We start from the raw sequence: 19,974 nt of genomic DNA, 5'->3' as shown, positions 1-19,974 counted from the left end.
AAAAACTACCTAAGCCACAATGTTCTGACCAATCCCCAAACCAAGAACATAGAGATAACAGGCATTGAAGTTCATACTAACAATGCTGGCAATATCAAAATCTATGATGTATATAATTCACCCAGCATTCCATTGCTAGTATCTGACTTGGACTCCATTCTCGGCTTCACAGACTCCATCATCATGGCTGGTGACTTTAACGCCAAACATACAGCCTGGCATAGCTCCACAATCAACGACAAAGGTCGAACTCTAAACCATTACTCAACGCAACATTCTATTGTTGTAACTGGACCCACAGAGTCCACTCATCACAACTCAACTGGAAGTTCAGATGTACTTGACATAGTCGTCCTCAAAAACATCAGATACCAATATCAGCTGGAAACAATAAATGAACTTTCGTCCGATCACAACCCTATTCTGCTTCAACTTGGTACACAAGATCAATTCTCCACTCCCCACTCTTTCATATCTTGGGACAAACTCTCCAGAATCCTACCTGATCACATTGGCCTGGTCCGTACTATTCACACCAAAGAGGAGATAGAAATGGCTGCAAACAACCTTACCAGTCAAATCAAAAATCAATAAAGTCAATTACCCAAACTAAAGTCTTTCACCCTAGTGGTCGGATTCCCGAGGCAATCATAGATTTAATTACTGAAAAACAAAACCAGAAAGAGGTATCATAACACAAGAGCCCCTCAAGAGAAAGCAAATTTGAATAAATTAAACAGACAAGTCCGTGAAGCCCTCCAAAAACATCGAAACCAAGAATGGGAATCTAAACTAATTAAATTAAACCCAGAAGACAACTCCATATGGAAGTTTCTGAGAACCTTCCGCGCTAAAAGACAACTTTTACCCCCAATTCAAACCACGAAAGGAATAGCTCATACCGACAAGGAAAAGGCAGAGGTTCTGGCCGACAGCTTGGAAACTCAATGCGACCCCTCATATGAAAATTTAAACATCAATCTCATCTACAAGATTCACCGCCGAGTTAGGCAGGCCATAACACAACAAAAAGATGAACTACAACCTCTCATACCCACTTCTCCAACAGAAGTTATAAACATTATAACCCACCTGAACAATAAAGCTCCAGGTTCAGATGGAATTACAAACAAAATAATTAAACTACTCCCCAGAAAAGCCATTGTACATCTAGTCAACATAATTAATGCTATCCTCAGACTCCAGTATTTCCCTTTAACATGGAAAATAGCAGATGTCACACCAATCAAAAAGATGGGAAAAATCGCCCAACTCCCTGAAAGCTACAGACCTATCAGTCTTCTGTCTAACCTCGGGAAGATCGCAGAAAAAGTAGTCCTTACTAGGCTTCAATCACAAACGGACCAACTACGTATAATCCCAAATGAGCAATTTGGATTCAGAAAAAACCACTCCACCGTTCAGCAGATCCACAGGCTGATCGAATACATCTCCGAAGGCTTCAACCGGAACCTTCATACAGTTGCAGTCTTTTTAGATGCTGCAAAGGCTTTTGATAAGGTGTGGCATCAGGGTCTTCTGTACAAGCTTATCACATTCAATATGCCTACTAATCTAGTTAAAATAATTCACTCTTACCTCAGAGACAGATACATGCAAGTCAAAATAAATGAAACACTATCAACCAGACGCAAGGTTCAGGTGGGAGTGCCGCAGGGCTCACTGTTGGCCCCCTTGCTGTTTTCTATCTATATTGCTGATATCCCTCAAAACACAAGCTCAACAATCACTGCATTATATGCTGATGACACTGCATTATTAGCAAGATCTCTCAGCCTCAAACTAGCTGTCAAGAGACTCCAAACAGTATTCACACAGAGAAATGGTTGATGGACTGGAGAATCCAATCCAATCCACAGAAGAGCTCAGCCATACTGTTCACTAGAAAAAAAAGTCTCAAACCAAGGAAGATATACATTTACTAGGTGTTAAAATCCCATGGCAGAATACAGTCAAATATCTCGGAGTAATTCTCGATAAAAAACTACAATTCACCAATCATATAGAACACATAAGTTCAAAGGCATCCAAAGTAATAGCGCAGCTCTACTCCATGATCAACAGAAAAAGTAAATTCGATACTCAGAACAAACTGCTCATATAGAAGATGGTAATACGCCCAGTAATAACTTACGCATCTCCTGCATGGACTCATACTTCGAAAACAAATATTCAAAAGCTGCAGAGAATACAGAACAAATGTCTGAGAATGAGTTTGGATGCTCCGTGGTTTATCAGAAACTCCCAAATTCACAGAGACGTCAGCATTCCCTACATCACATCTCTCCTTCATGACCTAGCTGAAAAGTTCTTCATCAAGACAATTAATCATCCGAACCCACTGATCAAGCAAGCTTCAGACTATAATGAAGCAGATTTCTGCAAATACAAGAGACCCAAATCAATTCTATGCTCAGCTGAACACAGTTATTCTCACTGCCCTTTCAGGGCGAGCTTAAAGCTCAATAATTCTCCACCCAAAGAACTTTCCTTTTCAGATGGAGGGGAATATGAAAAGCATTTATGCTTCACCCATCAAAACAGTATCGTTCTGCGTTTGTGATATTATTATGTAGGCACCAGAGTTGCCTACATAATAATAGGCGTCTCCAGTCCACTAGCAACAACCTGAACCTCAGATTCTTCCCGACCGCATCCTTACTCGGCTTTCAGTTTCTATGCTGTAAGAACCCCTTACTAGCTTGTAGTTTTTATCATATCTCCTCTCTTCTTTTTATTTCTTAAACTTTGAAGGCCATACTCCAATCTACTCCAATTTATTTTCACATGCGAAGTTCCATTTGTGGAACTTCGAACTTGACATTTTAGACTTTCAGCAATACTAAGCTGATATAGAAAGCTGATCCTATGAAATTTTTCACTTCATCTCTCACCTCTGCACATGAAATTTTTAATTATTTTCTGTCCTTGAGAATACGGTAGGATGTTTATAGGAATTTTCAATAAATAAGCCGTAAAATAATGTACTACATGTAGATAGTATATTATTCTGTGCGCTTTTAGACTCTTGCCTTTACACGCTAAAGACTTTTGCAAAAAAAAACTTCCCGCGAGGGACAAGGTTCAGTTTCATGATTGTTATCTAACATATATGCTCAAGTATTTTTTGAGCATATATGATCTTTTTCTTCGGCACAGCAATGATTATTTCTTTGGTTTTGTCTCAAGCTAGTAAGAACAGTAAGTAAATATTCGTTTCGAAGTGGAAAGCATTCGAAAACATTCCAGAAATCTCAGATTTTCACACATGGAATAAAAATCTGATTAGTTTCGTCTAAATCAGGACTTATTTGGGATATTTCTGGACTCATATTCTCGATATGCGATTACATTTACCTAATTTTTAAGCGTGAAATGAGAGGCGGAAGCCAATTTTAATTTTATGAGTGAGGAATGATCGGTTGGTAGAAACTTATTTTTTAAGCCAATTCTACAATACACTTCTTTAAAAAGAACGCGAAAGCACCTCAATGGGGGTAAAAAATAAATAAATAAATCACTAGCGTAATGTACAGATCCTGTTTTTCCATGAGACCAGGGAGGGGTGACTTGCTACGAATCACTTCACTCTCCAACATTCTTGACAAACTGGAATCCTATTCTTGTAGCGCACTGACATTTTTTTTTTTTTTTAAACCCCGAAGTTTCAGCCTGAACTCATGATGTTAGAAATAGATAAGACATGCAGTAAAGGCATTAGTCATCCTAGTTTTTTTCCTTCTTCTTCACCCCATGAAGAGATCTATGGCTCCTTTACGGTATTCACCGAAGGCCTCGAGTTGTTGATGTCCACAAACTGGTGACACTTAAGAAGCGTACACATGGTGAAGATTGAAATCCTCTCGCGGTCTCTTATCCCCTACTCGATTCCCCCCCGGCGGTAACTACGTACGGAGTAGGGAAGAAAAAGTGAAAATATTCGGAGATGGATTCTTTTTTGTTACAATGACATACAAAAAATGATTTTCTCCCTATCATAGTTTTGGATGATTCATACAAACATTATACATATTCAAAATACGCATTTTTATATTTACATCACGATTTCAGCTGTGCAAAAATAAGGATAATATTACTATAATAATTACGCAAGAGCAGTCGGCATTTTATTTTTATTGTACTTGTTAATTTTTCTTCAACTTCAGCTTTGAGATCGGCTATTTGAGATCATTAGAATTTCTTAAATCGCCATTAATTTACTTACACATACTCTTTTAAGTTTTTTTTTATAATTATACTCAGTTGTATAATATAAAAAAAGTTTTGCTTACCAATGTCGGGATCTTTTTTTTATGACTAAAGTTTAGAAGCTGCTAAATGAGTTCATAAAATTACAATCATTACCATCATAGAAATACTAGCAGAAGTAACACGCTGATAAATTTCAGGTGTTTTTGACTCCATATTATGGAGTCAAAAAACCTAGTGGTCGGTAATCTCAACGAAGTTAATACAAAATTTAAAAAAAAAAAAAAAAAAAAAACTAGAGCAAAAGCAAGCAAGTTTATTAAAATATCCGCAATCTTCCTTTAAATTTGCTAGCCTGGTTTGGCCGAGTGGTTAGGTTCATATCACGACATGGATATTTGTGAATGTCTTTATTTGTGAGATCACCGCCCGCTTATTAGGCCTGAAATGATTTGAAAAAGCTCCATAGGGCATTGATCTTTAGAGCAGGGTTTCCAAACTATGTAAAAAATGAATAAAATGCAAAAAATAAAAAAAGTTAGAAAAAATCCTTAGTCCCCTACGGTACTAATGTACTAGATAAAGTCTACAACCTTTTGTGGGTGAGAGTTATATTAAAAAAATGTGTAATATGAGTGAAATATATGGGCAAGTAAATAATTATTCTACTTGAAAATTTATAAAAACAACAAGAATTTAGTGGTTATCTTGTTTCGTTTTCATTTAGTTTTATTTATTTTTAAGCTAATCTGATGTTAAATCAGGTATAAGGAGGATTGGGAGAGAGCTTCATAGAGGATATATCAAGCTTAATTTCTTTATGTTAATAACATTATCCATTTAAATTAATCCGCAGACTTAATAGTTGCCGATAAATCTGTGAAAATTAGCAATAAAAAAATTAAAAAAAAAAGGTAGCAAAATAAATAAGAAAACAGAAATCTATCCCCTGTTCTCACAAAAAGGAATGCATCAAACATATTTTACCTATTTAAGCACAATTTTTAGTAAAAAGAGTAAATTAAAGATTGAAATAGATCACAGAACATAAGAAACTATTATGGAGCCTTTTGATCAAATTTAAATGTCAAAAGAGAAAAATTAGCCACAACATTAAATTAGCAGTATGTAATAAACGGTTCAAAGCTATTTAACTTACGAATCCGAAAGTTGGAAAAAAAAAAAAAATCGCTACAAGATACAAGAGTTCTGAAGAAAATTAGGGAAATGAACAGAGGACATCAATGGCAGAAAAATATTCAAATGAATTTCTTTGGAAAGGAACATGACATTGTTTAATATTTAAGAATACAGAGCTTATCTAAGTAATATGATTAGGTACTTTACACGTACATAATGGAATATGAAAGAATGACTAAACAAGTATTTGATACAAAAAATGGCAGGAAAAGACCCAGAGGAAGACTGACATATAGGCGGGTTCATGCAGTTTAAAGAATAAAATGAAGCTGATGACAAATAGACGAGTTTGGAAGAAAGTTGTTGACAGGAAACCAGTCATGAAAAATTGTTAGATTGCTATCTAATATACACCTTCGATATACACCAGAAAATGATTATTATTATTATTATTTTTTTTCTGTTTTGCACCACATTAAGCGCATATCATAATACACGCACTTTGTGTTCTTAACGATTCTTACTTATTATATCTTTCATTTGTGCAATTATAACATCTATGAAAAAATTTAACTTCGAAAATGAATAGTATGTATTCCCGCTTATTTGTAGCAACAATCGTTAAAGAATATATAAATACTTGTCACGATAGGTGTGGTCAATCACATGTTAAAAATGAGTTTTTTGAAAAAAATAAAAATAAAAAATAGGTAGGGGAAATTCAGTTTCATCCCTTCCAAATTGAGTCTCCATATGCAGAAAGTACATTTTAAAGGTTTCATTCACTGTGTGAACCAAAAAGCTGACAGGAAGAAGTCAGTAACGCCATTGCTCCTGAAACCGAACAGCAGGTGGTTGTCATAGCATGACTAGGGTGACCTCTGTACATTTTCCCACTCACACCGAGAGTGTGTCGTACCCAGTACAAATTACCGCCCTCTTATCTAAGCATGAAGGGAAGTAAGAAGTCAGACCATCGTCTGTAAGTCCGTGAAATTCTAGAACTCATACATAACTATATGATGGGAATGGAATTGGGGAGGCGAATGCACTACATATTGAAGTTTGATGGCTACCGGCTTATCCATAAGTCCTCTCTCTCTCTCTCTCTCTCTCTCTCTCTCTCTCTCTCTCTCTCTCTCTCCAGCATAACTTTGAAAAGAAGAAAAGAGATAGGCAGGATTTGGCGAGTCAACTTATCAACTGCCTTTTAATGAAGATTTTTATCAACATTGTGAAATCGTATTTTCTTTTATTTATGAAAAAGCTATGATTTGAGTAGCCACTATCTGGCTGAATGAAAGTAATTTAATATCTTTTCTTATTTTAAAATTTACTTCTTTCAGAAGAAGAAAAAATTACTTTTTCTTTCTTTCTTTCTTTTTTTTTTTTTTTAATTTTCAAAAATTATGATGGATCCTTTTTATTTTCAAGCTGAACTAAACTGCACTTGCTGAAAAAGAAGCTTCAGCTGTTGGTTGATTTACTCATAGTGTTACTTAGGCTGCACGTCTATATGAAATGGCTTTGTATTAATTAGTTTATCGGGAGAGTTTAGCTACCAAAAGAAAAGTTTCCACTTCTTCCGTCAATACACCAGATTGTTCAGTGGCTAAAGTGAAGCAAGACGTTACCAGAAAAGCCAAAAGTATTAATTTGAAAGGATTTAATATGGCTAAACTTCTTTTATTATGAAAAATCGAAACTGGTTTCTTTGTCCAAGAGAACGTACTATTCTTTTACCTTAAACCATAAAAACCTTTCATTTTCAGCCTTCCCTGGAGATTTTAAAATCTTATGTTCTCTATATGCGATGAAATCTTTCCTATAAGCCCAAATGATACTTACTATGTCACCTCTTGTTGCTTTAGCAGAGAAAGATTTTTTTTATGTTGATTACACATATGATTACAGGGCAGAATCTGCTATTTATCGTAGTAAACATTTATGTTAAGAGACGGTTTACTGGGAGCCTCCGTAGCTCAGTCAGTATAGAAGAAGCCCTTTGGTCGGAAAGACCTGGGTTCGATTCCCATGTGGCATTAGGCCCTCAAAACAGGCAAACCGGTCCCGTGAACACACACACACACACACACACACACACGGCTACAGTCATAAAATATACTATGGCAAGTAAGGCAACGGGAAACCATCTTGCGCATAATCATCTCCTTAGTATGGTAGCATATAACTATCCCCACCAGCCGTATGGCTGAGGGAATAGCATAGACTGTTTACCGATCGTTGAGAAGACAAGATTGGGTTTAGTGGAGAGGTGTCATCATATCTAATCAATGAAAACTTTGCTCCAATTCTGGCAACTATTATCTGAATTATGTAATTTATACGCAATAGATAATGAAGCAGCGAGATGAAATATTTGCAAAAAACAATTTTTTTATTTTTCCATTTACTCTCTATTACTGAATCCTTGAAACTAAAGGAGCATTTTTTAAAGTACTTACCTTCTTTCACTAGTTCCGGAAGCAGAGTATGGGAATCCTGAAAATATACGAGTCATTCTCATCAGTGTTGCAGAAAGTGTTAAAATACTAGCATATTTATTATTATTATTACGGGCAACTCCAATATTTTCAATAATTATTAAAAATGTATATTGGTAAGGATGAAAACAAACCAGTGAACTTTTATACTAATTATTATATCATTTATAATATACTGACCACACACACACACACGACAGGTTACAAATTTAATTGTATCCAGTTTTATCAGCATTCGTTAGAAACGAATATGTTTATTGGACGATAAATATTTTAATAATTCAGTTTACGTAGTTTCTCAGCAACATGGGGTTCTGGTTACTAAGCAACACTAAAAATAATGTGGGAAGTGCAAGTGTTTTCCGGAGTCATTTTCAATTGGCTAATTAATTATCCCTGAAGTCCTGTTGTACTTCCGGCAGATTATCGTTTTATGAGAGTCGTTGAAATTCAATAATGCTCTAAGGCTAAACTTTATATCTCACTTAGCAGACAAATTTAATTATCCGTTTCGAATAACAAATATTATGAATTCTAATAAATCATACTGAAATATAATTTAATGATGAAAGGTGAACTATTTTTTAAAAGTGATTTATTTATTTAAATTTTGCTTCAAATCTATTTCGAAAAGTTTGCTTTACCAGTGACAGGATGAAACCTTATATACCATTTGAAATTATTTTGCTTAATCTGTATAAGGTTTTATAGGTTATAATTTACATTTTTTATTTAATTATCCTTTTTATTGAATTAACTGTTCATCAAAATAGTATTGACCACACAAGTAAGAGAGGTCACAAAATCTATAACAGAGAGGGTTAAGTGGTTAAGGGGAAAAAAAAAGGGAATCTATTAAAAGTTTTTTGAGAAGCTGGAGATTTGTATCCATTGGGAAAAACAGTATGAGTCTGTAAAGAACAGAGGCAGATGGGATGAAGGAAGAAGACAAGTTGGTTCGATATGTTTGGATATATATCAGAAAGAAAGAAGAGGGGTAATGGCCATTCCGGTGGCGCAATGTCCATGAAAGTACCTATGAAAAAGGAAAAGGCTGATAAAGGTTTGGTTCCATACTTTGGACAGGATGGATTTTAATTCTAGAGCACAGACTTTTAGCACAATTGAAGGGATACCGTGTGGACTAGGCGGCTTATTAGTATAGTCTTCTGATATTCTGACGAAAGAGCGTAATACCATGAACTGCCTGTAAGCAGTTCATGGTATTACGGGAGATGAGTAACTTAATTTCTACAGAAGAGTTGGAGGAAAAAACATAGCAAGAGGTGTATGGTTTCTCTGGATGACGTTAACACGGAAAATCAGAATGTTTGAAGTGGAAACAAGGAAAGCAGGAAGGACAGAAGTTACGCCCTTAGCGAGGGATCAGAAGGCCGGACTGTTAGTTGAGCAGAAGGCAAACTTATTGCATTTGACTCATACTCTACTTTAGATCTATTGAATATTTTCATATATTTGTTTTGGGCTATAGTGTAGGCTGGGTAAGAAGCTGTGGTTTTTTTAATTTGAGACGTTGAATATATACTGAGCTTTTATCTAGGACTGCAAATGCACTTTTTTTTAAAAAATAGAACCAGGGCCTGGATTGGGTCCAAAATTTACAGTGGAATAGAGAATGAAGGCCCTCATTACAGTAAAAATTATTATTATTATTATTATTATTATTATTACGTGACACCTCCAGGGAGTCCAAGGACTCATTACGGGAGGGCACACTACTCTACTTTTCTATAACATCTCACTCTCTCAACCACTATTTAATTATTCAACTACCATCAAGGCCATCTATTCGCCCATAATCACCAACAAAAGCATTTTTTGTCTGTAAATTGCGTGTGTTCTGAAGGCCGATTTCTCTGTACGTGGGATGAAAAACCCGAGTTTCCGAGAGAAAAAAAACCCTGCTACTACCGTATGAGATCGGCTTACTCGCCTTTAACTGAAAATGCCTATATAAGGATTCCCCTCGTCACGACGAGAATTGAACCAAGGTCTTTTCCAATCGAAGGGCGCAATGTTCCGCTATTCTTCCAACTGCGCTACGGCGGCTATAATTTATTTCCGTTATTTGTTCGGAGCAGGTTTTTGGATTAGGAAAGCGGAAACATCAGTCAGACCACAGAAAAAGAGGCATATAAATCTTGAAGGTCATCCCAATTGACACCGTTATAGTGTCATAAGTACAAGATGTTTCTTCTACTTACAAGGTCAAGAAAAGGTCCAGTGTTGGAAGAATGATGATTACCCGATATTCTGATTGAAAGGTTAACAATTTCCGTTAGGTTTTGACTTGATAGTAAATGATTCGACTTCCGTTCTGACTTGATCTGTGAACTTAGAGAGAGAAGGGAGCCAATTTCAGTTACGAACAGTAAAGAGCAGCGCCAACTAATTAGACTGTACTAACTTTTAGAGATAAATAATCAAAGAGCGCATCATGGTTCTTGGAATTAGGAGAGCAGTAAAGGCAGCAAACAAAAGTTATAAAGTGAGGCACGAATGTCTTCAACTAGAGTATATCATGTAGTCAGGGGCGCGCCAGTAGTGTCCGGCACCTGTGTGCAAAACTTTAGTTGGCGCCCCTATCCCCCCTCCAATAAAAAAAAAAATCACTTTAAAAAAATGTTTTTTTAAAAGTATTTCCTCCTCTTTGGCGCCTTTACTATCCTGCCGGCCATATGTGCAATGTGTGCGTCGCACACATTGCACATATGGCCGGCGTGCCCCTGCATGTAGTGGAGATTCCTGGTTTTGCAACCTTTGGCAAGATATGTCTGTTTAACAAACAATAGCCAGCAAAGGTTGGTTGATTGTTAGAGCCTCTGCTACTAATGGCTCACGCACAGAGTTAAGCAAATTTGAGCGCAGGTAGTAGTTGGAAGGGATCAATCTCTCGATGCTGTTGGCACACTCTCCCTCGATAAGTCTTTGGACTCCCTGGAGGTGTCACATAATAATAATAATATGTAATTTTTAATGTTGTCACTGAAAATTCCTGAGTTCGGTTATGAATAGCAGATCGGCTGGTGATTGATTGTAAGGGGGGGGGGTAGTACATCGTTAATGTTTGTATTGATATCCTGGTGAGGTAGAAGTGCTTTTTATGGTATCAAACCTTGGTGTTATTTCGGTTTTTTGTTGAAGGTTGTATATTTTTCTTTTGTTTCTTTTTGGGAGGAGGGAAGAGGCTTTTTTTTATTATTATTACTGCAGCGACACTAATATTTCTTTGATTATCTTCCATGGTTAAGTTAGCTCAGGACACTTATAGAACAGAGGTGAAAAGAACATGTCCACATACCCTGACCCCCCAAGGAGCGCCCAGATTCCAATTCAAGAACAGCGTCAACACTGCCCATAGTAAGTTACTATACCCGTACTCCCTCCAGGTGGGCAAAGTAAGTAGAAGCAGGATTATTCGCCAGTTGGCCGGGAAGCTTCCAGACGCGATACCATTGGGTTCGGTCCTGTGTACTATTTATTGGCTGGTCTGTGAAAACCGCTTTACTGCTGTACTCGCAAATGAAAAATGTGATGATTCCCTCGTTTATTAAGAATAGTGTGCTTAGCATGTCCAGCCCACTGCCCACACTGCATGTGAGAAGTAAATATGGAGATAGAAACCGAGTCGTACTCTGGAGACGAAACAGCAATAGCCACTCCCGTCTCCGATAAGCAGTATTTGATGAAAGTCACCTACATAGAGGTTTAATTTGCATTTTCTCCATCTAGGGAGAAAATACAAAGCTTATAACTCACCAGATGGGAAGGTGGAATTGACCAGGAGAGGCTATATATTATGCTATATACAGCGCCCATTTAGTGATCAGAGACTCATCTTGAAGGATTTAAGCAATACTTTAGTTACGATTATGTTCAAAAACATAATCATTGTGAGATAATATTATATCACATCTTCCTTAAATTAGATGCTGGCGTTTTGTAATAAATCCTCAGAATTTCTCACCTTGTCATGGAAAATATGATGTATTCCAAGACTGACTTTTTTTTTTTTTTTAATTAAGGAAAGATATATTCGATTTCAGTTTTAATGCAAATAAAAGTAAAATCACACTTCTAGTTTTAACCATTCCTTCTTTGTCACTGCGAGAAAATGAAGGCAGTTATCTATGAAACAAGATATCAATGGAATGGTGAATCTAGGGTTACTCCAGTTTAGCCGCAGAGACGATTACTTAGTTGATTATATGATTCATCCGATGCATTTTTCTCTTTCTTGACACCAACTTAATCGCTTTCGAAGTATCAGGTAGATCTCCCCGATTTTCCTGCTGTGCACGGGCCTCGGTGGCGCAATTGGAAGAACACCTTTCGATTGGAAAAGACCTGGATTCGATTCTCGTCCTGACGAGAGAATCCTTTTGTCTTTTTCAGTTGAAGGTGAGTTAGCCGATCTGATACGGAGGTAGCACGGTGATGATGGGCAGTAGATGGCATTGATGGTAGTAGTGTCGCAGTAGGAGAATTAAGTAGTAGTGGAGAGGGTGAAATGTATTTAGCGAAGCAGAGTAGAGTGCCCTCCCGCGATTAGTCCTTGGACTCCCTTAATAATAATATTTGGTGGTATTGTTACACTGGCTAACCAGGCTACCGGCCTGGTTGGCAGAATGGTTAGCATATTCGTTCTCCAACAAACAGGTCGGGTGTTTACAAATCCTGCTGCGGGCATACATGTTTGTGATTGTCTTTAGGTGGGAGATGAATTTCATTGTCTGGTGTGAGACCACCTCCCTGCTTACTGGAGGACTGAATTGACTTGAAAAAGTTCGATGTTTAGTCTGTAGATCAAGGTGTCCAAACTATGCAAAATAATACATAAAAAATAAAAGGATACATAAAACGGCTAAAAATGGGGAAAAAATCCTTAGCCCACCCACGGTACAAACTGTACTATAGGTTTGCACAAGGGGCCCTTCCCCCCAAAGAAAAAGGAAAACACACTAGAAAAATTTCCAAAAATCTTTTCATAATTAATAAAATTAATTTTTTTAATTTATGTTGTGTCGTGTCTTCTATTTTTATACTACTTATGAATTACCGATCATCGCAGATGCTCAGTCATAGGCAGTGGTGAACTATGGAAATTTTAACAAAGGGAAATATTAACATCGTCGAGAAAAAAGAAAAAAAAAAAGAAGCCGTATTTCACACAAAAACTTTTATTAATACAGCTTGTGTACAAATTCCAATCAAAAAGTATGAAAGGACAATCAACCTGTAAAGGTTCTCATTTTTAAACAAATATTTCATGATCTAAACATGAAATATTTGTACACAATCACTGTGTTAATTTATCGTACATAAGAAAAACATTTTTTAACTATCAAAATATAATAAGAATGGAATATAATCTTTTATAAAAGATTTGATTGGCTACTGGCTTTACCATACCATTGGCTACCAGAAGGGAGAAGGATAAAGATAGCGCATGCGCTTATTTTATTTTCAAATTTGGGCGCATTCGTTATAGAAGAGTTGAAACAATAATTCCAAATAATCTATACACTGCCGAATAGACTCATTTTCGTTAGGTTTGTCGCTTAATATGTTTCAGAAAACGTTTTTTTTTTGAAAAAATAAAATAAACAAGAAGAACAAGGGGCTCGCAAATTTGAGAAAAATTTAACAAAGGGCCCGCGCGAGCCCCGTATAGCTCACCACTGTTCATAGGTCGTATGCCATGCGTAGTGTGTATTCTCAAATCGTCTACTCAACTCGCTCCTCCTCCCCCCCAGATTAAACCTGAGTGCGCTACTGGGTTTGCAATTAACCTTTCGTGGGTGGGAACATAAAAAAAGTAACGTATATCTTAGACATGTGGTTTGAATTCATGTCAAAATGTGCTGGAATTAATGGTTCTCTTCAGAGACTATGCCGATGGGATATATATATAGAAAAATCCCGTTTTTATGTTCTCGCAATTTACGTAATTTTCCGTTGGTCCCGTCTTAAGGCTTACTCTTACGATATGTTTTCCCACCTTTAACAACTTCATGTGGCCGTTATTTCCCGTGATTTGCGTTTTTTTTTTTTTTTTCACGGATGGCAATACTGGAATCGATTTCTGCGGAAATCTGCGCATTTTGTTCCCAGATGGCGCTGCTTTCGGCTGTAGTTTCGTTTCCGCCATCACGATGACTTGCACGCTTGCAGCAGTAATGTAGTGATGAGGAATACCGTGATTTTTCAATCACAGTACAAATTGATATTGCAGAACTTCTGCTATGTACTTTAGCGTGTGAAAGTTGCTTTCAAGTTGCGGTGGTGGATTATCCATGTTAGTAACATGGAGAAAAAAGACAGAAAATGTATTTCGGTAGAAGAAAAGATTGCAATTCTGCAACGTGTAGATTGGCATGCCGGAACACGTGTGCATTTAGCAAAAGATCTTGGACTCTCCATGTCCACTTTGAAGACGATAGTAAAAAACAGGTCAAGCATTGAACTCAATGCAAAGCAATCTGGCGCTATGTCAAAAAAAAAAAAAAAAAAACGAAAAGCAAAAACAATAATTAAAGATTTTTTTTTTTAATAGATAATTATTATTATTATTATTTCGGGCGACTCCAGGAGTCCTTAGACTCATCGAGGGAGGCCCTAAACATCATGTCCACACAACTATGCGATTACATTCTCACAGTATCTATCATACCTTGCCTTGAACTCGTTCACCGTCATGGCACCCACAACAGACTCTGACAGCTTATTCCACTCATTTACCACTCTAAAAGTAAAGAACCCAGCTCTAACACCCCTGCTAACCACAATCTTGCCCAGCTTCCACAGGTGTCCCCTAGTTCTCCCACCACCAGTCCTGATCTCAAAAATATCCCCTGAATTAATCCTATAGAATCCCTTTAGCAATTTGAATGTCTCAATCATATCTCCCCTTTTCCGCCTATCAACTAGTTTCTGCAACCCACAAATCTTCAACCTGTTCTCATATGGTTCATTCCATAGACCTGTTATCATCTTAGTCACTCGCCTCTGGATCCTCTCCACCTCCTCCCCATCATGAAGGAACCGAGGTGACCAAATCTGGGCACAGTAGTCGAGATGAGGTCTTATCAAGGCTCGGTACAGAGGTACAATAACTTGCTTGTCTCTGCTCGTCAAGGTATTTTTCAACAACCAAGTGAGTTGATGAGCTGATTTAGCTACTTTTGCAATGTGCCCCTAAACTTCATCTCCCTATCCACCAACACTCCCAAGTCCCTGGCCTCATCAATCTCTTGGAGTACAGTTCCACCAGTGTGGTATACTGCTGTTAATCTTTTCACCCCAAAATGCACAACCTTACATTTTGTCACATTAAATTGACATCCATTCTCCTTAGCCCAGAACTCCAATCTATCTAAGTCATCCTGCAAGACTTTGACATCTTCTGCATTCACTATTGCCCTACCCAACTTTGCATCATCAGCGAACAAATGAATTGTTCCACTTAGATCCTTCCCTATATCGTTAATGAACAGATTAAACAGCAGTGGTCCAAGAACAGAACCCTGCGGCACACCACTAGTCACAGGCCATCTTTTGGACTCTACTTCTGAATAAACTACTCTTTGATATCTGTAAGATAAATGTAAGTAATTGTAAATTCATTTATTTTCAGTAATTAAATTTTGTAATCTAGTATATAGACTCACATACTAACAGTAAGTCATCTTATATTTTTAAAGCGTTTTTTTTTTTAACATTTCCTGCTTTTTTCCATCAGTCCCCTGAAAAGTGTAAAAAAGGGGTTTTACTATATATATATATTTTTTTTTAAACATAGATTTAATGACTTAAAAAAACCGAGATAACTTATAAAGATTTTAATGAGAATAATACAACTAGTTTCGGGTTATAACAGCCTTCTTCAGGTATTCATAAAAGAAAAGAATAGTAATAAACATTGAAGTATCTAAAAACTGGAAATTACAGGTAAAAATTGCCACACATAATTGATACATAAAAAACGTATTTTTTGAAGTTGTTCTAACAGGCTCACGTGAACGCCAATATTGAATAACTGCAGCATGGCTATCTGGGATGTTATAACTCAAATTGTTGTTTAAGTGGACAGGGTTCAGCAGGATTTCCCTTGATTCTACAATTTTTCTCTCAAACTCATCACAGCAAAAGATATTTTCTGATCTATCCCAGCAACGGAGTGGCTTTGGTGATCATCATTAGGATTATTTGAAAAAAGAACATGACTGGATAACGCAGTGGCATGAGATTTGTAGTAAGAGATGTCTCTCTTATGCTCTTCTATACGTTGTTCAATAGATTTGTTAATTTGTCCAAAATATGGGATATTGCAATCGCACCATAATTTATATACACCTGGATATTTTAGGTTGTGATGAGTAGGTTTTGGATGGCTGATTAGAGAACGGATTTTAGGAAGTGTGGTAAAGAAAGTCCTGATATTGTATTTTTTAGGGACTTTAGCTAATTTTTTAGAGACTGTGCTAATGTATGGAATGGAGATGCTACCTTTAAAATGAATAGTTTGTTGTGCACTGCCTAGGAGGATCCAGAAAAAATTTCTTAATAGTTTTTTTCAGAGTATCCATTTTGTTTAAAGATAAGAGTGAGGTGATTTATTTCTTTTTGTAGTTCAACTGGTTCATTGAAGAGAGAGCGTGCTCTGTGTCCTAAGGTAGATAGTTCCAAGTTTTTGTGGTGGAAAACGATGAGAAAGATTATGCAGATATCTATTGGTATGAGTAGGTTTTCTGTATATAGAGATTTTTAATCTTTCAGAGCATCGTGTAAGCATGACATCCAGGAATGGTAAGGAGTTATTTTCTAGATCAGCAGTAAATTTTATATTAGGATGTTGGATGTTTAGATGATGAAGAAAATCTATGTGTGCCCGTGATTCCAAATTGAAAATATCATCAACATATCGTTTCCAAACTTTTGGTTTAAATGAGAAGGAAGATATGGCTTTTATCCAGGTGTATATAAATTATGGTGCGATTGCAATATCCCTTATTTTGGACAAAAACTAACAAATCTATTGAACAACGTATAGAAGAGCATAAGAGAGACATCTCTTAAAAAAGATCACGTGCAACCGCGTTATCCAGTCATGTTCTTTTTTCAAACAATCCTAATGATGATCAACAAAGCCACTCGGTTTGCTGGGATAGATCAGAAAATATTTTTCGCTGTGATGATGAGTTTGAGAGAAAAATTGTAGAATCAAGGGAAATCCTGCTGAACCCTGTCCACTTAAACAACAATTTGAGTTATAACATCCCAGATAGCCATGCTGCAGTTATTCAATATTGGCGTTCACGTGAGCCTGCACGCACACTTGCAATAAACAATGGCACGCCTGTTAGAACAACTTGAAAAAAATACAACGTTTTTTATGTATCAATTATGTGTGGCAATTTTTACCTGTAATTTCCAGTGTTTAGATACTTCGATGTTTATTACTATTCTTTTCCTTTATGAATACCCGAGGAAGACTGTTATAAGCCGAAACTAGTTGTATTATTCTCATTAAAATCTTTATAAGTTATCTCGGTTTTTTTTAAGTCATTAAATCTATGTTTTAAAATGTATCACAACAACCGAGTAAAAGCATATGATCACACACACACACACACACATATATATATATATATATTCGATCATTGCATTGTTACTAACAGCTGTTACTGTCGAAAAGTTCTCATATTAACAAGATTTATGTACGCTACACATATAATTTTTATGCGCGATGGGATATCAGTAATTAAATAAATAATACTTTAATGCGTGTATATATATATTAAATATAATTATATTACATATTTATATAACAGATAATGATACTTAAATAAGTGATATAATTAATAATAGCGTAGGATACAACAGCTATTGAAATGCTACATACAGTGCAGCTCTCTGCACGTGAATAGAATGAGCAAATAAGCAGAACTTGTTATACGAATTAATCAGACGATTTATCTGATAGCGTCCACTATTTTTCTGCCGTTTTGGTTTCCCATTTCTTCGTTCAAATGTGACGAAATTTTCGGTTTAAACATTTTTCGTATGTGCCGCTTTCTACATGATTACTCGTGAAGAGTTTATTGCTCATATTTAGTGACTGGCATGTACGTTAAAGCCTGACGTAAGGGAGGGAGGGAGAGAACTGAGTTTTTAAGACCATTCGATAACCGTGAAAGTTCACTGACACTTGGAAGTACACATAACACAAATAATAGGCATTTTTATCAATCAGTTAAAATAATGGTTCTCTTCCCCCTTATCTGAAGGAATTAAAGGGAATAAAGATTGCAGTTTATTATAATAATAAACCGCAATCTTTATTCCCCTTTAAAAATAACAGAAACATTTATCTTTTAACAACTTTGTTAATAATATATATAAATCACACTAATGCAAATAATAGTCAAAATAAAACTAAATTGTTTATACTTTGCAAAGGTCGTTCTATATATGCAACACCTAAATCGATCACTTAAAATATATATATAAAAAATATTTGATATCGATGTAAGTTAAGTAACCTTCTGATGATGTTAACATTCTGAAAAAAAAAAAAAAAAATAAAAATAATTAACACATTTTCCCATGTCCCGCTTCAGGTTCAAATTAATAACAGCCAGAGCTTTATATCTTGTCATTGGCTTAGTTTTAAGTGAAGAAATAGATTACATTAATAAGAATTTAAATTTATATTTTATTTTCCGTTTTAATGCTTTATGCTAAAAATCGCAACGCTTTATTAAATATTTATTTTTTTAAAAAAAACATAATTCTTCATATTTCCTTAACTTCAACAACGTAATTATTTATCATTTCGACCAATGCATGAACGTTTGAATGAAGATTTCCGAAATAAATAGCCATTTCTATTGAAATTTTTATCTATCTTGAACCTTAAGGAATTTTATGTAATTGCAATTATCACTTACTAAAGTCAGGAATTTCTTAATACCGAATTATATTTTCTGAACTCGATCATCTTCATTTGATAAACAGTTTATTTTAAAAGATGATAATTATTTGACTCATACGCGATATTTTTACCGTGCCAATATTTCTTTTATGATCCTATTACGCGAAATTATTTCATTTTATTTTTTTGCTGCAAGTTTCAAAACTGCAAAGTAATTTAGCACTGAAGTATTAAAATTTAAATGAATAAAGGAAAAAATCATAACGAAATATGCATGTATAAGGAAATCGGTATACCAATGAAATTTTAAAATAACAAAAAGAAACAGCCATCTCGGCTGAGATCACACTACCAAAGGGGGGGAAAAAAATGGAAGTGAGAGATGATGAGGTTTATTTACAAGTAACCTTAACCTTGGAGAATTTCGTGGTCTATCCACAACGTACCGCGGGTGTTCAAATGCTGTTTTTCAGAGAAGTCCAGACTATCCAAAACGCCCCGAGTCACGAAGTCACGCTCTCATTTTAAGACGCCTACACGTTTCGCTACCTTCGCAGATGACTTTTTCCTCCCCCCCCCTGCTATTTTCAATTGCTGGGATATCAGTATCTAAAGATATTTAATACACCAAATGAATCACATGTTTTAAATAGCAAGGAGATACCTACCTGTATTTCCATGTTAGAGATCCAGTTCTTACTTAAGCCGGTCAGATGTTTGAGCCGAAGCACGTGTCAGTGGAATAGCGCAGCGCTCGAACCTACGTCATCTGCACCCTGCCGTCTGAGCATCGATGTGCTGTCAACTGCCTCTCGTCTGCGGGTTACAGATAATTTTAAATATTTCCGATAGATGGCGTTCACTTCCTATACTGTAAATCGGAAAATCCATCATACTCCTATAAGGACAATGGCCTTATGTTGAAAGAATATATTTCATTGGAATCCTAAATTTTTCTTTGAATATATCCACCTTTTATTTTAAATAAAATAAAGTAACGATGATTGAATATAATGCACTTTTTGGTTGCAATGCTGCCAATAGCACAGGTTACAACCATTGAGGAAAACTAATCAGTTTGAAACAGGGATGCCTCAAGGCATCCCTGTTTCAAAATGCAGAACTATTATAATTATTTATTTT

General features: G+C 36.0%; 1 protein-coding gene across 1 annotated transcript in view; it reads right to left on the bottom strand.

Moving 5' to 3' along the window:
* The window catches only part of LOC150097323 (septin-9-like), a 248,179-nt gene extending 228,560 nt beyond the window's left edge, over positions 1 to 19,619 (bottom strand). The window contains exons 1-2 of the mRNA XM_090407753.1: positions 19,500 to 19,619; positions 7,836 to 7,872 (exon numbers count right to left, since the gene is read on the bottom strand). Of these exons, the coding sequence (XP_090263879.1) occupies positions 7,836 to 7,872; positions 19,500 to 19,511 (49 nt within the window). The 5' untranslated portion in view covers positions 19,512 to 19,619. The remainder of the gene's footprint in view (positions 1 to 7,835; positions 7,873 to 19,499) is intronic.
* Positions 19,620 to 19,974: the final 355 nt, after the last annotated feature.

The sequence above is a fragment of the Typopeltis vanoorti genome, chromosome 17 (genome assembly GCF_054136105.1).
Source record: "Typopeltis vanoorti isolate ZY-2024b chromosome 17, IOZ_Tvanoo_1.0, whole genome shotgun sequence".
Taxonomy (NCBI): domain Eukaryota; kingdom Metazoa; phylum Arthropoda; class Arachnida; order Uropygi; family Thelyphonidae; genus Typopeltis; species Typopeltis vanoorti.
Note: the sequence above shows the minus strand (reverse complement) of the source record. Positions and strands in the feature narration are given on the sequence as shown.